The sequence below is a fragment of the Sarcophilus harrisii genome, chromosome 4 (genome assembly GCF_902635505.1).
Source record: "Sarcophilus harrisii chromosome 4, mSarHar1.11, whole genome shotgun sequence".
In the NCBI taxonomy this organism is placed as follows: domain Eukaryota; kingdom Metazoa; phylum Chordata; class Mammalia; order Dasyuromorphia; family Dasyuridae; genus Sarcophilus; species Sarcophilus harrisii.
The window spans coordinates 282,184,450-282,202,350 of NC_045429.1; the positions used below are offsets into that span (position 1 = coordinate 282,184,450).

At 48.9% G+C, this 17,901-nt stretch overlaps 1 protein-coding gene across 1 annotated transcript in view; it reads right to left on the bottom strand.

The window, feature by feature from the left end:
• Nucleotides 1-639: 639 nt before the first annotated feature.
• Nucleotides 640-17,901, bottom strand: part of PACSIN1 (protein kinase C and casein kinase substrate in neurons 1) — a 104,456-nt gene continuing 87,194 nt past the window's right edge. Inside the window, exons 3-10 of the mRNA XM_031968627.1 lie at nt 15,507-15,636; nt 13,315-13,471; nt 11,651-11,886; nt 10,976-11,172; nt 8,384-8,534; nt 8,121-8,248; nt 6,752-6,939; nt 640-6,437 (exon numbers count right to left, since the gene is read on the bottom strand). Coding sequence (XP_031824487.1) covers nt 6,328-6,437; nt 6,752-6,939; nt 8,121-8,248; nt 8,384-8,534; nt 10,976-11,172; nt 11,651-11,886; nt 13,315-13,471; nt 15,507-15,569 — 1,230 coding nt within the window. The 5' untranslated portion in view covers nt 15,570-15,636 and the 3' untranslated portion in view covers nt 640-6,327. The remainder of the gene's footprint in view (nt 6,438-6,751; nt 6,940-8,120; nt 8,249-8,383; nt 8,535-10,975; nt 11,173-11,650; nt 11,887-13,314; nt 13,472-15,506; nt 15,637-17,901) is intronic.

Sequence of the window (17,901 nt, forward strand, 5' to 3'; positions counted from 1 at the left end):
GAAGGCTTGCGTCGTGGATCAGGTTCTTCCAATGAAGTTTGTTCAATAGGTTTTCTTTGTCTCCTCCCATCCCTTCTCGGGCCCATCTTTAGCTTCCCTGGCTCTGCTCCCAACAGGAGTTGTAGGTGGATTCTCTCCTTCCCTTAAAACTCCTCCCCCTCCCAGAACCTGGGGCTGGGAAGAACATCTAGGTAGAAGAGCTAGCTCAGGGATCTGAGGGAGGGAGGAGTCAGTGGAACAGAAAGGACAATCAGATGGGCAAGAGATCCAGGGCTTAGGATGGGAGTGAAACAGGAGTAAAGTGGGGTAGGGAAAGGATCATAGCTTTGAATTAGTTGTAGGTACTTCCAGACACACATAGAAGTGTAGGAGACCACTTCACAAATCTGCTTCTCAGCCTTAGTTCCTTTGACAAACCTGACAGTTACCTGCAAATGAGGCTTGTTATTATGCCAACAACCAGTGCCTTCCTTCCCCATCCCCATCCCCAATCCCACCCAGAACAATTCCTCTACTTTCCCAACACCTACTTTTGATCTTCCAGGTCCTGGGCTCATGCCTCAACTCTTCAAAAAGGTCATCTCTCTCCCCATCCCCACCAGGTGTGACCCCCATTTCCAGGGTTCCACCAATAACCAGACTCATATACATGAATAAAATAGTTTTGTCTTTATTCATAGATTTGGGAGTTGTCAAGGGGTTAGGGAGTCTGTTTGGGACCTGGGATCCTTCCCCTCTATTATATCTGTTGGACAGAGAGAGGAGAGGGGACAGGCAGGTTGGATAAAGATGCAAACTCAGACTATGATGAAACAGCAATGGGATGTCCTTGAGCCATTATATCTGTTCACCAGGTCCTGTTCTAGGACCTCACAGTTGACCATGAAGAGAACCTTATGAGGTTTGGTGGGAAGTGGAACAGAGGAAGAGGAGGGAAGGGTATTAATATACATTGGGTTCGCCTGTTTTCTCCCATAACCACACAGCTCAAAACCCTATTTGTTCCAGTGAGTTTTTAATTCAGATAAAAGGCCTCTCTCCCTAACCAAATGCTCCTCTCTAGTTGGAGGCTGGGGTAGGATTCTTCTCAGGCTGACTAAAACAGGCACTGAAACCCATGTCCTTTACCCCCCATTCATCCATAAAGAGAACAACAGTGTTAAAGCTCATGGGACATATCACTGAATTGTAGAACCAGAGACTTTTAGAATTAGGACTTTATATTAGTGAAAGAACTGCATACTCTGATCAACCATATCTCTGGATCGTTTCCTTCTCACCCTAACCCCATCCCACCTCATCCCACCCCAAGCCTTCTTTGCTCCTGTCCTTGGAGCTTAGCTGGGGAGGGAGTTCCCAACAGGTACAGAAACAGCACGAGGCACCCCACCATTTGGAAAACTTTGTCATAAGAAACAGTTTCACCCAGGACAAGGATACCAGGCTTCCCTGCTCACTTTGGAGGGTAGGGGTTGAGACAGATAAAAAAGACAATAAAACCGAATATAATGGGAGTCAACCCTTCCCTATCTCAAAGGAGGAAACAATTTAGAAGAAGGAAAATAACTTGCCCAGTAATAAGCAGCAGACTGGGACTACAGCCAATACTGATTCCAAATCTATCCCATTGCCTCTTTACCTTTAATGCATGGTGTGGTTATGGATTTGGCCCTGGCTCTGTCCTGGGAATTTGTTTTGCTTTAATTGGGATGGAAGGAACAGAGTTAAGGGAAGAACCTGTGGGACAGATGTGGGGCACTGGGAAGAGGAGGGAAGTGTTGGAGTAGGGGGTGGCCAAGAAGTCCCCACAGTCTCCCCATGAGAATAGGATTATGGCAATATAAGGACAAATGCCAGGTCTTGGGAAGACAGCCTGCCAGAGTTCTAGCCCACAGCCTCCATCCCTGCCTTGTCTGTGCAGGTCTCACTTCTCTGTCCCTCTATCTCCTCCATGAAACCTTTTCCAAATGCTCTTAGTCCCTGGTAATCCCAGAACAAGTCTTAGAGTTGGCAGAGGCTCTAGAGGCCTCTAGTTGTATTTCTGCCTGAATAAACTCCCTTCCCCATAATATTCTCCAAAAGAGGTAATTTAAAGTCTGCCTGAACACTTTAAATATTGGAACCCTCCAATAAATAACCCTCACTACCTGAGTAGTACCTGAACACTCATTATTTCCTTCAGCAGCCCAATTCCAGAGTGGACCTAATTGATAGGCAGCTTTTCCTTTCATGGAGCTAGAAATGCTCTCTTTCAGCTGCTATCCGTTATCCCCCGTTCTACTCCCTTTCCCAAAAGCCAGTTCTTCAGACACTTGAGCCCAGCTGCTGGGTGGCCACAAGTCCGACCTCACTGGCACTTCTTGTTTCCAATGGTCTCCTGCCCTGAGAGGTCTTCCAGTCTCTGCTAGTCCTGGAGATGGTGGGATGCTAAAGCTGGAAGGGACCCACCAGACCAACCCCCTCCTCTTCCGGAACAAAAACCAATATCTAGCAAATGCTTGGGATGCCGAGCAAGTTCTTGGCAGAAACTGAGACAAGAACTAGGATTTCCTGAATCCCTGGGCCAGTGTTTTTTCTACAGTACCACCTTTTTTCTCTGTGGACTTGCCCCATGATGGCAACCAGATTCTGAATGTCAGGTCTCTAGGACCCCAAGAGTAGAAGATATTTAAATTAAGGTAAAGTCCAAGAGACAGCAATAGATTTCTGGTTTTTATCCAGTCAATCACAGTGTGTGTGTGTGTGTGTGTGTGTGTGTGTGTGTGTGTGTTATGGGGCCATTGGAAATCACCACTGATCTCACATCCCCTTGCAAATGTCCTTTAGATTGGGCACATCTGGGGTAGAGGCCAACCCCAAAGTCCCAGAAAAGCCAAAAAAGGCTGATATGGAAGTTCTGGAACAGTGTGGAGATGGGGGACTTCTCAGCAGTTAGAAGGGATGGAAGCCCCAAAACAAGTCCTTGGGCAAAAGAGAAGGCATGGCTAGGTGGTGTCCACTGCAGAAAGAAAAGAAGGGAGACTGAGAGATTGGGCAAAGCATCAACCCCCTCCCTTCCCTAACCACAGGACTGTTTCCAGGCCTGTCACGAAGAGGGCGTGGTACCCATGTCCTAAGGTGGAGAAGCGGCCTACTGTTTGCTTGAGAATGAGTATAGGGAAACCAGGAGGAGAGGAAAAAACAAGAGGCCGAGGCAGAGCCGCACTGTCCTAACTGGCTTTAGGAATAACCAGGAGAGTTGGACTATAATAGCTAGCATTTATATATCATTTACTATCCTAAGTGCCAGGCCCTGTGCTTTAATAATGATTATTCCATTTGATCCTCACAACCACCTTGGGAGATGGGAGGATTCCTGGATCTTTTCTGCTTCTCCAGATGGGGTGAAGATGTTTTGAGTTTTACAGAGGGCCATCTCAAGTTAGAGTAGAAGTCTAAAGCTGCATCAGGGGAGCGGAAAGGAAGTGGGAAGATTTGTGGGGACAGGTGTGCACTTAGGGGGTGGTTGCCTTTGACCCTAGGAAGAGATCAGACTCTAATTAGACCCATCTCAGAACATTGTCACTGGGCATCAAAGACTTGAAGAGTCTGGGAGTTAAAGCTTCAGGATAAGTTCTAGAAGAATGACAAAGTCAAGGCATCTGGAGGCAAAAAAATTAATTATCCAATTACTCTTTTTGCTGGAAGTTCTTACTGGCTGAGAAAAAGGGCACCTATCCACTGTCCTGAGTTTCAGATTGCACTTCCACAGCTCTACTGACTCATACTTCCTTAGGCTTTAGCAGCAATAAATGGGGAAGGGAAAGTCAGATTAAGGAATAAACAATCTTGATGCTGCTAGAATTGACTTCTGTTTATTAGCAGGTTCTAGGAGGTGGAGGAGAGCTGCTAAAAGGAGAGCCTCACCTGGTGCTGTATCCATTGGTATTGGCTCCCTTGGGAGACCAGCCATGGGACCCTACAAACATGGGTCACCAGGACAGCCTTCACCACCACCATTCTGCTCACCTCAGAGGGTGATTTGAATGGGGGCAGGGAGAATTCTCTCATCCTATTCCAGGGCTCCTGGCCATTGGCTTGGAGTTTACTCTCCCAAGTGTCCCTGTAGCTGCCCAGTTAAGAGGAGGTGAAGAACTGGAATCCTCTGTGTCTACTATCTCCTGCCTTCCATTTTGGCAAGAAATTCCTTTTTTGTCTGTAGGTCCACTAGTCTTCTACCCCAGGCCTCCTGAGCTTACTTGGCCATGGTCCAAGCTTGCCCAGACCAAGGAGGTGGGAGAGAAGGGGAATGGAAACAAATACCACTTCCCTGACAAGGTGAAGATGAAGGAATTGGGGGAAAAAGAAGACTCCAGGGAGATCAGACTACCAAAAGCTGCTTTTCACCTATCCATTCTTCTCCTTCAATGCATTGGGAGTCATATGGAATCCTGTCCAGGAAAGGACCGGTTTGGGGGGTGGGGGTAACCTTAATTTCTAGGAGTAACTCTCCTAAGGATAAGGGGGAAGGCTGAAGAGGACTTAGGGTTGGGAATCCCTTCCATTCTCCCTTATCAATAGCCCCACAGACCTGAGATTTCAAAAGATGGCTCCCAATCCCAAACTTTTAGGGAAGAGCCCCTACCCTACAGTGCCTATCTGATACCCACACAGGGAAAGGGAAGGATAAACTATACAGAAGTGGAGACAGTGGGGTCCATACGGTATATCTAGAAATAGAGTTGGATTCTAAATGTCAAAAATGATAAAATGTTCCCCTCCTGAATCCTCTCTGATAAAGTAATTGCTCCTGTTGCTGATTTTGTCCGCAAGGTGCTAGACCTTTTCAGAACTTTGGGGTCTTTAAAAGCAATGCAGCAAGTGTTTACTTTGGGGAGTGAGGTATCTGTGTGTAGGGTATATTTAGAAGGACGACCCCTTCCATCCGGATCAGCAATCATGACTGTGGTAAGATAGCTGCCCTGAAGCAGCTCTTCCCTTCTCACCATGAAGAAATGCTGAGAGGTTGAACCTCTGGGAAAGGCCATCCACCCAAGTTAGGACTCGCTCAACTCTGCAGTGGTCTCACTGCCACGACGTTGGTAATCCCAGTTGGATTCTACACCAGGATCCCATCTCCCACGACACTTTCTAAGACAAGGGGCTGAGCTCAACAACTCAGGAAGGAGAAGGCTGTTCCTTCTATCTCCCAAAGGCCCTGGATCAGAATTTGCCATGATGGGGAGATGCTCTGGCATCCTTACTTCTCCATCTCTCATTGCTGGGAGTGACTGCACCTTTAGCTCCCCATAATTATTCTGTGGGAGCTACTACTTCTCATCTACCCCAATTTGGAGAGTAGGGAGTTCATCCTGCCCCTCCCCCCAGGCCTTTTGCCTGCATCTCCTTCTTCCTCACCTTTCCCATGGCCACCGGGAGGGGACTGAATAGCACAAGAAAAGGATGTGTAAGAACAGAAACACCTCAGAAAGCTCAATGGAAGACTTAGAGACAGAAAGACCAAAACCTTCCTCAGACAGCAGACCTCTGGTAGGAGATGTAGGGAGGGGTGGGCTGTCCTTTTGGAGAAGAAATGGTGGGGGTCGAGGATGGGGGGAGAGAGACAGAGAAAGACAGAGACAGAGAGAGAGATCCTTGGAAAGGGATAGTGGAGAGAAGGTGGGAACAAGAATTCTCAGAGATCAGCGTGGTCTAGTAGAAAAAGCACTGGATGGAGGAGTCAGGAATCCCGAGCTTTTTTATCTGTTGCTACGCTGTGACACAACCTTAAACCAGTCGTCTTCCTTTCTCAAGCTATAGTTTCTTCCTCTCTAAAAAGAGGGGCTCGACTAGACGGTCTGTCCCTTCCAGCTCTGCCCTTCTAGAGCCAGCCTGAGGACAATGATGGGAGTCAGAGATTCTGGAGGAGGGTCGTTCCAGACTTCTGAGGGGCACGGAGAGACAGACCTCTTCGGTGAAGGCCGAGCCCCTTACCAATATCTCGGGCTGGGGCCCGGGCCCCTCACCTGCGGGAGGACGACTTCCCCAACTCTCCCCCTTCCCTGCCCCGACTCTATGGGACTAGTGTAAATACTTGTTTCTGGTTTTTCTATATTTTTCTTTTTTTTTTTGTTCTATATTTTTTCTTCCCAAGACGACTTTTAAAAAAATAAAAGCTTGATTGGAAAATATGTCTGGTACTCTATGGAGCTGGGGCAGGAGGGGGGCGGGCTGGCTGTGGAAGAGGGTGGATCAGAGAGGACAGAAGACAGGGGCTGGCGGGCTGACGGGCAGGGACGAAGGGCACGGGAGGCCGGAGTGTGGGAAAGGCGGCCCGCGGGGGCACGGTCAGATGGACTCCACGTAGTTGGCAGGGTAGAGGCCTAGCTGCCCGCTGTCCAGACGCCCTCGGCACCAGCCCTGCTCATCTTCTTCTCCCAGCTTGGTGAGCTCGTCTCCTGCGGGGACACGCCGGGAGGGCGGGCTCAAGGGCTGGGGAAGAACCCCTCGGCCCGGCTCCCAGCATCCCACCCGCCGCGTCCCGCTCGCGGGGGCTCCCGGCTCCCGTGGGCTCCCGGCTCCCGTCTGCATCCGCACCCCCCGCGGTCCGCACCCCCCGCGGTCCGCACCCGGGCGGGACTCTTGGCTGAGCCCCGCCCCCCCCCCTTCCGGCCTCTCACAACAGCCGGCGGCCCGTCCCTGACTTTCAGAACGGCCCCGTCCCTTTGTCGCCCCCTCCCGGCACAAGATCGCCCCGCGCCCCGCGCCAAACCTGCTTTGAAGCTGAGTTCGTCCTGCTCCTGCCCGTCATAATCATAGAGCGCCCGGACACGCACCCCCTTGGCATCGTCCTCAAAGGGGTTGGCGCCCCCGTTGGGCTCCCCCGCCCCGAAGGGCGCTCCGCTCTCGTCATCAGACCACTCGGCGGCGTACGGCTGGCCCCGGTCGTAGCTGCTGACGCTGGGGGGGAGGGGCGGGAAGGGGGAAGAGCGTCATCATCCGCCTTGTCCTCCAGGGGGCCCGCGCACGCCGCGGGGTGTTAGGGCTGAGGGCGACTGTGGGGTCCTGGGACAGTCTAGGCTAATTCATACAAGGAAGGAATCTCTGCTGTAACGAGCCTCACACCCAGCATCAGAGGGAACAGGCTCCAGACTGAGAGAGACCCGAGTTCAAATCCTGCCTCAGCCGCTCCCTCTCTGTATACTCCTGGACAAGTCACTTAGCCGCTGTTTGCCTCGGTCTGCCTCATCTGTGACCCGAGGAGGAAGGAACCCGCCTCCCAAGGCCGCTGCTGAGATGTTTGCAGAGCACAAGAGAGGCGCCCACCAGCCCTGCGGAAGCCCACTCCGCCCCGCAGCAGCCCCACTGACTGAGAGATTCTCCCTCACGGCCTGGGCTCGCTTTCCCACGCAGCCGGGACCGTTGCTCCTGGCCGCTGCCCTCTTGGGCCCTGCCAGACTTCTCTAAAAGATAAAAGGGGCTGAAGGAGCAAGAAGAGGGTGCTCTTCCACAGTAGTCCAGAGTCGAAAGAGCCGGGTTCAGATCCTAGCTTTGCTTCTGGCTCGCTGAGTCACCCTAGGTAACCCCGTACTCCCTCCTTGGGAGAAAAAAAGGTTTGTGCCTTCCCTCCATCTGCGAAATGGAGCTGCAGGCGGGCTCATGCCCGCAGTATCCGGAGCAGGGGCGTCTAGTTCTTTGCGTTACAGAGAATCTTAGACAGTTTCCTTACATTGTGTCTCTTCCTCTGATACATTCCAAATAGGACCCAATTTAAGCACCTGCGGTCAGAATGCTATCACAGTGCATGAAGCAAGGGCACGCGAAATCCTCCCTACTCTGTCTACTGCCCCGGGCTGCTGGGAATAACAAAAATAATAGTGAAAACTATAGATGTGAGAGCATTTGGGGAAGTACTCTGAAATGCTTTAGGGATATAAGAAGTGATACAATTATTACTGTTAAGGGGTCTAGAATCCGAATTATAAGGGACATCTAGTCCAAGTACAACTGATAGAATCAAAATACTTTATTAATAGCCCCTGCATGCCCAATATTTGGGCATATGTCTAGGCGCTGAGGAGGTTCCAGTGGCGAACCAGCACGAGGCGGGGGGAGAGAAGGTATGCCCACCTGATACTCACCTGCCACGGTCCCCAGCCTGGGCCATAGACTCTACCACCCCCGAGGCATTGGTTAGAGTCACACCCTCATTCTTCTTGGGCAGTTTCTCCTTCCTGGTGATGGTATGGGTGATGTCTGGGTTCCACTCCTAGTGGCAGTATGGGTATGGGTATCTGTAAGGCTGCTCCCTGCCCATTCCACGTCTCCCTCCTCCTGGCCCTCCCTTCCTCTTCCTCACCAGCCCCAAGTCCACCTCCACACGCCAGGAAGCCAGGACACTGACCTCAAATTGGGGCCAATTCATGGGCATGCCAGGCCCACTGGTGCTTCGGAACCACTTGAGGTCTTCCTGGGCATCGGCCCCCCGGATTGTCTGCTCCAGTTCACGGTACACATTGATGTAACTGGGCAAGGGAGAAATTGGAGAGGTCACTCATGTCTCTGTCTGAGGTCCAGGGGAGAAACCAGAGCAAGCCCAAGGTCCAGCTCAGGCCACCTTGCTGGAACTCATCAAGATTCTTCTTCTGAGGGCATTTTGGATCAGGCACCCCCAGACTCCCTAATACAAAAGATGGGTATAGAGAGTGTGCTGGCACAAAATACCCTCTGTGCCCATTCAGTGGTGACAATTGAGTCCAGAGTCTTTTCTTTCTTGCTCTTCCCATTTTGTCAAAGTGAAGTAACAAAGAAGAATCACGGTACAGCAGATAGGTTTAGCAGGGGTCTTCAAACTTTTTAAGTAGGGGCCAGTTCACTGTCCCTCAGACTGTTGGAGGGCCGGACTATAGTAAAAACAAAAACTTTGTTTTGTGGGCCTTTAAATAAAGAAACTTCATAGCCCTGGGTGAGGGGGATAAATGTCCTCAGCTGCTGCATCTGGGCCACAGGCCGTAGTTTGAGAACCCCTGGTAGAGACTTGGAAGGCCTGGACTCAAATGCTGCCTCCACCACTTTCTGGCTCCAGAACCAAGGGTAACTTCAAATGATTCTCTCTGGACTTCAGCTTCCTCATCTACAAAATGAGGTTAGCACCTACTAATAGGGTGTTATAAGGATTAAATGGGGGAATGTCTGTCAGTCAGTCAGTGAATAATATTTATTAAGTACCCACTATGGGCTAAGAAAAGAGTATTTAGGTGACCCCATGGATAATTGAATATTAGGCCTGGAATAAATAAAACCTGAGTTCAAATTTGAGCTGACACACTTAATAGATGTGTGACTCTGAGCAAATCACTTCATCCTGTTTGCCTCAGTTTCCTCATCTGTAAAATGAGCTGGAGAAGGAAATGGAAAACCATGCCAGTATTTTTGTCAAGAAAACCCCAAATAGAGTCACAAAAAATCAAACATGAATGAAATGATAAGAACAACAAAATATGCTGAGCATTGAGCTAAGCATCAGTAAATACATATGGAGTGCTTGGAGCACCTTAAAAGCAATACTGTACTCTCCCAATGTCACAGCTGGGCTGGCTGAGCTCTTAAGATCCTTTTCACTCTACTGCTCAAAAACCTTCAGTGACTCCCTAGTACCTCTTAAGAGAAAACAGAGATTTTTTCAAAATGGAATATTTTTAAGTAAGAAATTTTTACATGGGGAATTTAAAAAAAATTTTTTCCCTTTTCCCCATTTCCGCACGGGGAAAAGGGGAAAGGGGACCAAGGGAAACCCTTTGTCCCTTTTTTTAAAAACAAGGCCCTTCCCGGGACTTTTTGGGTTATTTTTTTCCCAAATCCCAATGTTTTTTTTTAAATGTTTCTTATTTGAACATTTTCCCTTGAAAGGAAAAAAGGGAAAGATAAGTTTTTTTGTTTACCCAAATATTTAAAAATGCGGAAAATTTTGGAAAAAGGGGGGGTCAAAAAATGATTTTGTTTTCCAAGTTTTTATTTGGTTTTTTTTAAGTTTTTTTTCCCAGAATTTTTTTATTTTTCCCAAATTATGGCTTTAATTGGGAAATTTTGGAAAAAATTTTTCAAAATTTGGTTTTGTTAATTTTCAATTTTTTTTGTTTGGGGTTATTTTCCCATTCAAATTTTTATTTTTTTCTGGGTTTTGGGAAGGAGGATTAAAGGGGGAAAAGGGGGAAAAGGGAGGAAAAGGGAAAGGGGAAAAGGAGGGGGAAAGGATAAAAAAGGGGGGGGGGGAGGGAGGAAGGGAGGGAGGAGGGGGGAGGAGGGAGGGAAGGAAGGAGGGAAGGAAGGAGGAAGGAAGGAAGGGGGGAGGGGAGGAAGGAAGGAAGGAAGGGGGAAGGGAAGGAAGGAAGGAAGGAAGGGAGGGGAAGAAGGAAGGGGGGGGGGGGAGGGAGGAAGGGGGGGGGGAAAGGGGGGAAGGAAAAGGAGGGGGGGGAGGGAGGGAGGGAGGGGAAGGGGAAGGAAGGAAGGGGGGGGGGGGGAAAAGGGAGGGAAGGGGGGAGGGGGGAAGGAAGGAAGGGGAAGGAAGGAAGGAAGGAAGAAGGGGAAAAAGGAAGAAGGAAGGAAGGAAGGAAAAGGGGAAGAAGGAAAAGGAAGGAAAAAGGGGGAGGGGGGAGGGAAAAAGGGAAAAGGGGAAAAGGAGGGAGGAGGGGAAAAAGAAAGAAAAAGGAAGGGGGGAGGAGGAAAGAAAAAATAGGGAAAAAATACCCCTTACCCCCCCCCTTCCCCCACCCCACCATGTGGTAAAATTTGAACAATTTCTAACAAAAAAAAAAAAATGGGCCCTTTTTTTAACCCCAATTTGCCTTTTTTTTCATATTTCCGGACTTCAGCCTTTTTTCTAATTTTAAAGGTAAAAGAAGGTAAAATGTAACTAATTTGGGGGCCTGGGGCGTTAGGGGTAGGGCCTCCAGTGCGACTTGCAGCCACCCTCCGCCCCAGCAGGGGGCGCCCTCACTTCCTGACCGCCCCCTCCCCCTCCCCGCCGCAGCCCCAGACCTTCTGGACGTCCTGCTTGCACTTGTCCACCTTGTCCTGCAGTTTCTTCTGCTGTTCCGGGGTAACCGACTGCTCCGCCTTGCTGTTGGCCTCCCGCGTCACTGCCATCTTCTCCTCCTTGCAGGCCAGGTGGTAGGCTTTCTTGGCCGCCTCCAGCTTTCAGAGATGGGGAGTGAACGGCCCGCCATTATTCCGCGGTGGTCAAGCAGCGGGGGAGGGGGAGCTATTACCGTCACCATTTCACAGATGGAAAAACTGAGGCTAGAAGCGCCGCAGTGAGCCGTATCCCCATTGGCCAGCCCAGAGTCCGGAAGCGGGGGGGACGTGACGGCCAGTTGGTGAATGGCTAACTGACCCAGAACAGGGCCCTCCTCTCTCCTCACTGACGAAGCGGTGACCTTAGGGAGCCCTCCCTCTAGAGGCCGCTTCTTTGCCCCGGAATCTCCCCTGGCGGGCTCGCGGAGCCGCCGAGTCCCACCTCCTAATTCTACAGCCTGGGGAAGCGACTGGCGTCAGGCCTGTCCGAGGGCGTTTGCCCGACTCCGCTACAAGGCGCTGACTGTGCTTGCCTTTGCTCGCGCCCGCGGGGGATCTCCCCCCCTCCCCCTCCCCCTCCCCCTCCCCCCCCGGGTACCTCTTTCATCTTTTTGGCCCAGGGTTTCTGCGCTTTCCGGAAGCCATCCTCGGCCTCCTTGGTCTCCTTGAAGCCGCCCATTATCTGCTTGTGGTAGGCGTCCTTCTGCCAGTTCTTCACCTTCTCCAAGTCGTCGTTGACCAGACTGTTCTTCACGTCCTGGTGGAGCTCACTTACCTTGTCGGCCTCCGTCATGATGGCGCCCCAGGCCCGCTCCAGGCTGCCGTACTGGGGGCCTGCGGGGAGAGAAAGGGAGCCGCGTGAGCGGCCAGACCCGGCCGCCTCCCTCCCGGCCGCCCCGGGCCCCGCTGCGTCCCGCCGTTTCCCAGGCTCGGGCACCGGGCTGGCCTGACTCGAAGCGGGGCGCTGAACGCTTAGATTCTACAGGCTGGAACTTTGGGCCGAATCTGATAAGACCGAATTCAGTAGGGATTAATATAGCGCCAGTTAGAGCGGAAAAGAGGCACCTAGACCAGCCCTTTCACTTCATATATGGGGGGCCAGAGAAGCTAAGAGATTTACTCAAAAGCACATAGATTCATTGAAAAAAATAACTTCAGGAAAGTTCAATCCACAAAAAAAAGAAAAAAGAAAAAAATAACTTCAAATAGTTACAAAGATATTAAGTATCAGAGGCAGAATTTGAATCTAGCTCTTCTAACATTAACTTTCGTCCTCTTTCTACTGTACGGCTCCAGTAGACGCGGCAGTCTATTTTTCTGAATCCTACCCAGGAAATATGGCAATAGGATTTGAAGCAGAACGGGACCACCTTAGAAATCACCAAGTCTGAGTCCCCCATTTTACAGATGAGGAAACTAAGTCCCTGAGCATGTGATTTCTTGTATAATCAGTACTTTACATCCAAATGTTGTTCCCAAACACAGTACTTCTACTTCTATTTAAGGACTCCACTCAAAAGACTTTCTCCTAATGCCCATCTTAAAGACCTTCTTCTTGTCTATTCCTTAAGGCAATAAACTTAGGAATTAAGGAATAAGCCCCCACCTCCCAAGGTTGTTGTGAGATAATGAAATAATATTTGCAAAGTGATTGGCCCATAGTAGTTGCTTCATAAATAATGGTACCCTCCACTCTCATTCCTGGTACTTCTGTATGGGCAACAGTGAAGAAATCTTTAATTTCTGGAAGCAGTTCCTTGAGCGCGTCCATCTCACCCTCAGCAGGAGGTGCTTTTTGGCTCCCTTTACCCTTTACATTCAGCATGCCCAGTCTCTTTTCAATGATATCCTCAGACTTGGTGAGGTGAGGTACTACCTCTCCATGCTGGTATTTGGACCAGGGCCCTCTGAGTCTAACCCTAGGGCTCTTTCCTCTCTACCACTCTTGTTGAATGATTGAATAACTAAAATGTATCTGAGGTCAGGGAGAGACCAGGATGCGACAGGAGGTTCCTTGGCGTAGGCTCCCTCCCATGATCTCCCTCTCCTTCTCAAGCACAGCCTCCTGCAACTAGAGGGACCACAATCATTTTATCCCCAGGAAGAAGTATGGGGTGTGGGGGCAGGGTTAGACCTCCAGTTTATATTCCTTCCTTGGTCCTGGGAGTGGGGCTCAGAAGTCCCCAGGGAGTAGGCAGGAGTAGGAGGGCCATAGCTGTTGTTTGCCAGTTTGGGGGTAGGATGGTATGTGGGAAAGGGCACCTTTCTCGAGGAGCTGGCGCCAGCGCTTGGCCCAGTCTGTGAGCTGCTGGGCATAGGCCTTCTCGATCTTCGCCCGCTCATGAAGGCAGCTCATGAGGTCATTGCAGAGCCTGTGGCCATCATCAATCCGCTTCACAGTCCGCTTGTAGTTTCCCACCTGGAGGAACCCCAGAGACAAATAGACAGCCCCACTCCATGGCTACTATGGCTGTTGTTACCTCTCAAGTGGGGCCTCTCTGAACCTCGCCACTAATGAGAACCTGGTCATAATAATCAAGATTGGTTTTCTCTGACCCATCCTCCAAGAGCAAGAGCCAAACTGCCCACCTCCAAATAAGCATAATCATAACAATTTTAAGAGCCTTCCTCACAAACTTCCATCCCCAGTTGCATCCCCTGGTATCCAACAAGTACCTGTACTGAGTAAGGAAGGTCTGGGACTACTTATGCAGGAGACCCAGCAGAAACCATTCAGTCCCCCACCCCATTCCACATTCCTGCTTGTTCATTTCCCACTATCTACCAAACCTAGGGAGAAGGGAAGTGGATGAGGGCAGGGGAGGGGGCAGGAAAAAGGTTGAGAAGAGTACAGAAGGAGGAAAAGGCCAATCAATATGTCCTCTAGATGGAAAGAGATGGAAAAAGAGAGATGAAAAATAGAGAGCCACAGAAAGGCAGGCTTGAGGGTGGGACAGAAATGAGGGAAGAGGGTAGCAGAAAGATTAAAAAAACACAGAGAAGGAAGAATGAGAAGTAGGATAGCTCACACAAATATAGCACCTTTAGGTTTATAGAATGATTTCTCACACACACACTTGGTGAGGCAAATAATGAGAGCATTAATTTCCCCATTTTACAGAAGTACCAATTGAAGCTCAGAAAGGGTAACTTGGCCAGAGTAAAACAGCTACTAAGGATGGCATAAGGGACAGGAAGTAAAGGAACCAGGGAGTTAGAAGATTAGAATTAAGGCATTAGAAGCAAAGAAATAGAAACCTAAAAGAGCAATCCTGAACCCTACCCCATAAAATTTAAGAAAAGCTCTATTTGCCTCTTGTTAATTGCTCAGTAATAGAGGACAGGGCTCAGACCTGTGATTTCATTAATTTAAGGAACTCCCAGAAACTTTCCTGCAACATGTGCTCGTGGAGAGAGTTGCCTAAGATACTAACAGGTTAAGTAATTTGCTTCTCACCACATCATCATCACCACTACCATTTTCCTTATTCTCATCACCATCATCATCATTACTATCATCATCATCATCATCACCATTCATTCCTACAATGTTTTCATATTTACAAAGCTTTTCCCTCACAACAGTCCTGTGGTGTAGTTCCCTCAAGTATTACTGCTTTGGGGGGTTGTTATTGTTTAATTGTTTTCAGTCTTGTCTGACTCTTTGTGACCCCATTTGAGGTTTTCTTGGCAAGATAGTGGAACAGTTTGCCATTTCTTTCTCCACCTTATTTTGCAGATAAGGAAGCTGAGGCAACTTGCCTCAACTGAGGGTGAGGTAGCTTGCTAGTAAATGACTTGCTGAGGTCAATTGGGACTGCCTGACTCCAAGCCTGGTGCTCTAGCCACCTATATGTCCATTACTCCTTTAAGTTACTCAATAAATAAGAATCTTGATAATCACTCCCTTCCCTATTCCTCAAAAAAGGCAGCCCGCCATGCAGAGGGCATCTAAAACAGATGAGGAGGGCATCTAAATTAGACATTAAGCTTCTAGAAGAGGAGAAAGAGAGGGTGGAAGGTATGAGAGACAGAAAATAGCTGACAAAGGTTTGATTTAGGTTGGTGGGTTGTGAGGTGTCTCAGGGAGGCAGGAGAGTAGATGGAGATTCACTGAAACCGTAGCCTTGCTCCCTCTTGTGGCTGCAATATGCCAAATTAATTCTGCAAAAGGGTTGTGGAAGGCAGGGAAGAAGTGAGGATGGAGAGAGGACTGGGTGGGTAGAGAAGAAGGAGTAATAATACTCAGGCAGAGTAATGAGGAAATCCAGGCCTGAGTGATTCTGAAACATCTTCTGTCAAGCGGGACATGAGGGAGCTGGGCACTGGTCCCACAGACTAGAGCACCCCAAGTTGTGGCCCCTGCTGCAGAACCCCAGGCATAAGTAGAACTGGAATTTGGGAGAAAATGGCATTGTGGGAGGTAGGGTTGGGGGAGATGGGGGAAAGCTCACCTCCCAGAAGCTGTCTGTGATCTCCTCCATGGAAGGTGTGGTCTCATCATAGGAGCCAGACATGGTGCCCAGGCTTGGGAGCTGGGACTGGGGACTGGGCTGCAGCCAGGGACAAACCTTTGATCATGTACTGAAAGACAGGGGAGAAAAGAATGATCAATACATCATAAAAGGGAGATGTCCGAGTCAGATCTCCCCATCCACCCTACTTCCAATGGCTACCTCTGCCCATAGCTTCAAGGTCTGAGCTGGCTGAGACCTCAGATGTGCATAAACTTTTGAGTCATAAGAGAACCTTAGAAATCTTTATCCATTCTAATCTCCCTATTTTACAGATTTTAAAAAAAACTGAGATTCAGAGAAATTAAGTGATTTGCCTAAGACAAACTTAGTAGCAAACTTAAGAACCTAAGTTTCTTGATTTCTGTTCTGATCTTTCCATTTTCTTTTATTATTTTCCATTTCTGTTTTCCATTACCTCTGCAAACCAGGCACAAACTTGGCCTGAAATTCAAAAAATGAGTCCCTAGAAGAGTCTTTCTGGGTAAAATATCACTAAATCATGTCTCAGGAAATGCCCCTATCTTAAAGCCCTGGTGGAGTGGGGCATTAAATTTCAATACTCCCATTTTGCAGAGTGAGGATAGGATCCCTCCTGGGGTGCATCTGCAAGCTGGTGCTGATTTTGTTGTAGTTCAGGTATTTTAGGCATGTCTGACTTTTTGTGACTTTGGGGTTTTCTTAGAATAAGTCTTCCATTTCCTTCTAGCTCTTTACAAATGAGGAAACTGAGACAGAGATTAATTGATTTGTCCAGAGTTATCCAGCTAGTAAGGGTCTGAACTCAGATTTGAATTCAGGAAGATGAGTCTCTATCCACTGCACCACCAATATTTTAGGTTAATTCATCCAAAAGAATACTCTGAATCTTGCCACTCCTCTTTATCAACACCACCTAACCTCAGAAACTCAAAAACTCTACAAATGCTGTCTCTTTGCACTGCCCTTCCCCTCATAGCAGGAAAGGAGAATGCCCATCAGAGAGGATGCAATTTTACACAATTCTTCACTGATGAAATCTTAATTCAGAGTAATTCAAACTATGTATAAATTAAAAGGCAATTACAAAAGGCATGATGAGGGACCATAGGTGGCTTGAGCTAGACAAATGGCAGTAAATTTTTAGGCTACAGGGAGCCTTCTAATTCTTCCCCTCATTTTAGAGGGGGAAATTGAGGACCACCAGAGGAAAGTGATTTGTTCCAGGTCAGACAGGTCAGACAGGTATGTAGGAAGGAGATTGAGCTAGTTTCTTTTTACTATATCATCCTCTCTGCCCCCATTTTGCTCATCTTCATAGTCCCAGACATACCCTATGTGCTCAGTAAATATTGGCCAGTCTGTGGATATCCTCCCTCCCTCATCCCTGTTTTTGGTATCCCAAACCGCTGGCAAGAGTCTGCTTACCCCAGCAAAGTGCTAAGAGGCAGCACCACCCTGTGGCTCTCCACCTCCCTCCTTTGCAAAAAAGCCCTGTTTTCCCTGTACCACAGTCCATAAGCCTCTGCAGAAGTCAGTGCATTCTCTCCTGGGCTCTGCCTATCCAAATGTTTCTTTTCTCTTTAAAAACTTAACCCTTCTTCCTTACAGTCTTTCCTGATCACCATTACCCTTCCTGAAAGTGAAATCTGCACATTTGGGGTAGTAACACTGGATCTAGTAGTAAGTGTTCCTCTTGCAATCTAGCTTGAATTCTGCTTTTTCTATGGATATGTTGTCATCTTGTTAGAGTTGTGAAGTCGTGGAGGTAGTGATTATATCACTATCCATCTCTGATCCCCATTGCCTAGCTCAGTACCTAGCTGCCCAGAAGGAAATTAATACTTGTTGAATGGAATTTGTTGGGATCCCTCAGGGTACAGATGGCCCTATCCCCCCCATTCCTTCCCCTGTTAGAGGCTCAATTCCTCCTTGCTCCTTTCAGCTACAACACAGTTCTGTCACTGTCCCGGTTGCCCCTGGCAAAAACAATGATGGGCACAGATGCCAAACTCCCCACTCCTTCCCTCTCCCCCTATGCAGAGACCACCAGACCTGACTCTTCTCTTACAGAACGTTCATCTGCCTTCCTCTGGCCAGCAGATCAGCCGGGACTTGCTCAGCTGTCTCCGCGTTGGTCTGCCCTTGATCGTCTGTCTGCATCACTGCTGTCCAATTTAGCCTGCAAGTTTCTGCAGGACAGAGACTGTGACTCCTCCCCTACCCCCAACAGATTCTCTGCCAGCCTCTAAACACATAGAGAAAGCTCATCACTGTCCCTCCTCCAGGAACTCCAGAGCAAACCAACTAGAAAGGCAGGAAAACTAGGCCTCAGAGAATGAGGCTTGTGGTCCAG